Source organism: Austrofundulus limnaeus, unplaced genomic scaffold (genome assembly GCF_001266775.1).
Source record: "Austrofundulus limnaeus strain Quisiro unplaced genomic scaffold, Austrofundulus_limnaeus-1.0 Scaffold220, whole genome shotgun sequence".
Lineage (NCBI taxonomy): Eukaryota > Metazoa > Chordata > Actinopteri > Cyprinodontiformes > Rivulidae > Austrofundulus > Austrofundulus limnaeus.
In genome coordinates this window covers 755,854-760,832 of record NW_013952622.1, presented here as the reverse complement: position 1 = coordinate 760,832, position 4,979 = coordinate 755,854, and the positions used below count along the sequence as shown (strand labels likewise).

The following is a 4,979-nucleotide window of genomic DNA, read 5'->3' as shown; positions in this document are numbered from 1 at the left end:
TGACATATGTGATATGATATATGATATGATATGTGATATGATATTATATGATATGATATGATAACATTCCAATGAGGAAGACTTGTCCTCTGTTGTTTGAAGATGAACATTAAAAAACTTTACCTCTGCGATTTCTGGAGTGGATTCTGCCTTGTTCACGTAGCTCAACACATGGGACCAGTTCTGGAGGTAAACACTCACCTGTGCAGAAACAAAACACAATATTAACAATGACTTGTGTGTTTACATGAATTTGAATGTATTTGTTGTGTGATGCTGAAAAGCAAAGGCAGATAATAATTTGGTTCTGTTAGCGAAACATTTAACTCACTGACTGCATTTTTTTGAAAGCTCTAGAAGTCAAAACAAGTTAGCTGCCACAGCTAGCTGATCTTAGAAACACAAATGGCTATAATTCAGTCAATTTCACAGATAAGCTAAAATTTGGATGTGGTTGTAGCTAAAGTCGTCTCCAACACGTACTAAAAATGCTACAGAACATTTGCATTTACTGTCAGAGTGAACAGTTTCTGTTTTCAGTTCACATTCAGTGTGATTTCATGTTCAAATAAACACATTTTCTTGCTATTTTGTGTTTCGCTGCAGCCCAGTGAGACAGAGGTTAGGACACCATGTCTCTCTTCATATCCCATTCATGTTCCAAGTCTAAAACAAAGCCACTGAGTCACTGAAACATGACATCAGTGTGAGTGTTGTACTTCCATCCTGCTGTACCTTTATGACATTCAGACACATGTTAATAACATGTTTAGCACTGGTGCAGTAGTCTCTGGCACGGGAGTAGCATTTCAGAGCATTACTGAGGTCACCACAGTCCAGGTAGTGGTCCCCCAAATCATCATGGCCTCTCCTAGAGAGGAGAAACAAAGTGACATGTGTGATATTGTATCATCCTGTATGATGGGGCAGCAGTCAGTGCTCAACATGTGTGTGTTCTGTTGGTCTGTTTATGTCTGTGCATCAAAACTCACTAGAACGATTATATTAAGCAACAAAATACTTTTATACCCACCTTTAAATAAACCATGTTAAATGTTTGTTTTAATACAGCATTACTAACATCTGATACTGGCCCATGTCCACTTAAAGTAAAAATGTTAAAAGTAGAACACCTGAATAGAAACAGCAAAGTTTTTCAGTAACAAACTCAGTGCTGCAGTCACACCTGATGCTCTCTTTAATGGAATTSCCTTTGTAGTTTTTCAGATCCGTGTCCAGTTTCTCCAGTTTGAGAAGAGCCTTTTTCCTGGTGGATTCGGCCCAAGCTGAGTCCAGAGGAGGAGAAACGACCCCTCCTTCAGGCGCTGCATCTGAAGCACTCTGCACCTCCCTGCAGTTAGAAAACAAACTAAACTAAATAAATAAAAAACCTTGCAAATATCCTGGGATTGGACAGGTTTATTACAATAATTTGAACCTTTGCTTCATTCCTCTCACTTTGAAACGACATGAACTGTTCAGTTCTGCTCATGTGCAAAAAACTGCGAGGAGACAATTGATCCGTGTTTGTAATCATCCAGTCACATCCTTTAAAATCATTAAATGCATCATTTTATCTGTTTTACATTTATCAGTAACTAAGTATAAGAAAGCTTTCAGTAGTATATAAATATGTAAATACTGTCGGGTTAAGGTTAAAGTTATTTCAATCTGACTTACTTTGATTTAAATTGCGTTGGGCTGAAATTAAAACCCAAAAAACAGTTTTATCTGATAATACCTATTGGCTTCAGTGAGTTTGCGGTGGATCTCTTCATAAGTGTCCACATTAAACGTCCTTTGGATGAAGGTGAGGGCCATCTTCAGAGCTTCCACTCGCAGCTGAGGACAATGTTCAGCAATAAACTGAAGCCTTTCGATGCGCATTAATCCACTGTAGCTTGTGGCATACTGCTCCAGGTCCTGCACAGACGGAATAAATGAGAGGAAAAAGAATCACACCTGAAACATTCAGCTCATTTAAATCGTGATATTTTGTGGTATATTGAGGGTTGGATGGTTACTGAATAGTGGTTAAGGATTTATAGATGGACATGAAGATTGTGAATCAATATTTAAAAGTTAAAACTGGATAGAGCKATTACTGCAAGATTACGTAGCTTCCTGTGGTAGAAACATGTTGCAGTAAAACTTTTCACATCTTTATCAGCTTTTATTCACTGAACTCTGTAGAATATTTGTTTGTAAATAACGTTAAAATATAATTTGAAAAGCCACTGTCATTGAAGTTTCAATGGAAATGAATACTAAAAGGTAAAACATTGTTTGTTCTACAGAACACGACAGCTCTCCTTAGATGTGATTTGATTCAGTTGTAATTTAGTGCTGCCAAAGAATTCTACAACCATCTCAGTTATCTTGAAACTTTAATTACAATGACCTATTTTACTTAAAACACTGATTTATACACGGTCATGTTTAAAGAGTGTACAAAAACATTAAATAAAACCTATTTAACACAGGCTGCTCACCAACAATTAGCATGAATGCTAACTGAACACTTGTTAATGGGTACATTTGTTTTTTTTTTACTTGTCAGTGTCATTTCTTTTTAATTTTTGTTTTAATATTCAGTTTTTTAATGGCTATTCAGAACCATTTGTTTTTTATCAGTTTGAGCTCGTCACCCTGCCATTTTCAAAAGATTATTAGTCATATGAAACCTGCTGGGTCTCCAAAAGATCCAATTCCACCTCGTCTTTTAAAAGAGGTTTATTCCACTGTGGCACCCGATGTGTGCAATATTATGAATGCCAGTTTAGCAAATGGACAGGTACCAGTGAGTTTTAAACATGCTGTGGTGACATCACTAATTAAAAAGCCTGGTCTGGATTCAACCATAATGTCAAATTTAGGCCAATCTCAAAGCTCCTGTTCTTGTCTAAGATCCTGGAGAAAGATGATTATAACCAACTGATTTTATATCTAAATGAGCATAAACATGTTGAGCCCTTTCAGTCTGGTTTTAAAACTCACCACAGCACTGAGTCTGCACTGTTGAAAGTTTTTAATGACATTTTTTTAGCCACAGACTCTGGTCACTGTGTTGTTTTAATGCTGCTGGATCTGACAGCTGCCTTCGACACAGTGGACCACCAGATACTTCTGTCTCGCTCAGAGAACTGGGTGGGCATTAAGGGTTCTGCTCTGCTCTACATTGGTTTAGATCCTATCTATCAGAGACGAGCTTTTGTGTGTGTGTCAGAGCAGTTGAGTCCTCTGAAGCACCTCTCACGTGTGGAGTACCTCAGGGCTGTATACTTGGCCCTCTTCTTTTTTCCCATTTATTTACTCCCACTAGGATCTATTCTCCAGAAACATGGTGTCCCATTCCATTTTTATGCTGATGACACCCTAATTTATTTTCCATTGAAACAGGAAAATCTATATTCTGTGAACAAACTCCTGGAATGTTTGGCAGAAGTCAGAGCATGGATGTCACTGAAATTTTTACATTTCAATGAACAAAAGACAGAGGTTGTGTTGTTTAAGTCCAGTGACATCWCTAAAGTCCAAGTTGATCTTGGTACTTTAGCACAACCTCTGACCAAGACAGCAACTAACTTAGGTGTTAYACTGGACAATGATTTTAAACTAGATGTTCAGATTAAATCRGTGATCAAGTCCAGCTTTTATCACCTGAGACAACTGGCCAAGGTCAAGCCATTTCTTTCTCATCATCATTTTGAAATCTTGATCCATGCTTTTATCTCAACTCGTTTAGACTTCTGCAATGCACTTTATGTTGGGCTGAGCCAGTTGTTACTGAATCGACTTCAGCTGGTCCAGAACGCTGCCGCTCGCCTTTTAACTGGTACCAGAAAACGAGATCACATCACTCCTGTTTTAGAATCATTACATTGGCTTCCAGTTCGCTTCTGGATTACCTTTAAAGTTTTACTGTTTGTTTTTAAATGTCTTCATGGTCTTGCCCCAATGTATTTATCTGACCTGCTCCAACCTTACACTCCCTCTCATGCCCTCAGGTCAGCAGATCACTTTCTGTTGGTCGTCCCTGAATCTAAGAGGAGGCTGAGAGGTGATCGAGCATTTTCAGTCGCTGCCTCTAAACTGTGGAATGAGCTGCCTTTGGCTGATTCACTTCCTGTTTTTAAATCAGCTCTTAAAACACATTTTTACTCCTTGGCTTTTAACTCAGTTTGAGATGTTGGTTTAATGTTTTTGATTTTAGATATTGGCTCATTTTACTTAGTTTATTGTTTWGTGTATGTTTTATGTGTTTTTAATCATGTAAAGCACTTTGGCCAACGGGGTTGTTTTTATAGCGCTTTACAAATWAAGTTGTATTGTATTGTATTGAACACAGTTGATGACTGCTGTAAAACTGTTCTCATCTGTCTWAACATAAAAACTAGTTTCCGTCCATGTTGCACTGTTGGAAGGCTTTTATAAAGGAATGGACAGTAATAAAAGAATAAACATTACCAGTGTGGGATTCTCCACTATGTAGTTAATATCTGGAGCATTCTGCTGGTCCTCCTGGGGGTCTGCATCAATCTGCATGGGTTCCACAGATCCCTGAGAAAACACAGACCATGCAGAGGTTTGTATTCACAGATGCACAAGACAAGCAAGAACACAAACACGCGTTTACAGTTCCTGAATAATCTATTCCAGTGCTTCCCAAAGTTGGGGTCAGGACCCAAAGTGGGGTCCCGAAACATCAGGGTGGGGTCCTGAAAAGATTTTCTGAATTAATTACATTTTTGTCTTAGTTGTTACAAATGAGTGAGTTTAGTATATTTAAAATGATAAATGTAGAATAATAAATATTGTTACTATGCCCATGTTTAGTTGACCTGATACAAATGTTTATCATCCAAAAATACTTGTGGGCACAGGTCTCTGCTACTGTTATTTTGTGGGTCAAAAGCTGAAAAATTTGGGAACCACTGCACTTTGGTTCCCAAAGCTGGGCTTGGGACCCAATTATGGGT

The 4,979-nt window shown here is 38.1% G+C and overlaps 1 protein-coding gene across 1 annotated transcript in view; it reads right to left on the bottom strand.

Moving 5' to 3' along the window:
- Positions 1–4,560, bottom strand: part of gps1 (G protein pathway suppressor 1) — a gene marked incomplete at its 5' end in the record, with an annotated part of 16,248 nt that extends 11,688 nt beyond the window's left edge. Inside the window, 5 exon segments of the mRNA XM_014019417.1 lie at positions 124–201; positions 736–871; positions 1,187–1,351; positions 1,742–1,923; positions 4,468–4,560. Of these exon segments, the coding sequence (XP_013874871.1) occupies positions 124–201; positions 736–871; positions 1,187–1,351; positions 1,742–1,923; positions 4,468–4,560 (654 nt within the window).
- Positions 4,561–4,979: the final 419 nt, after the last annotated feature.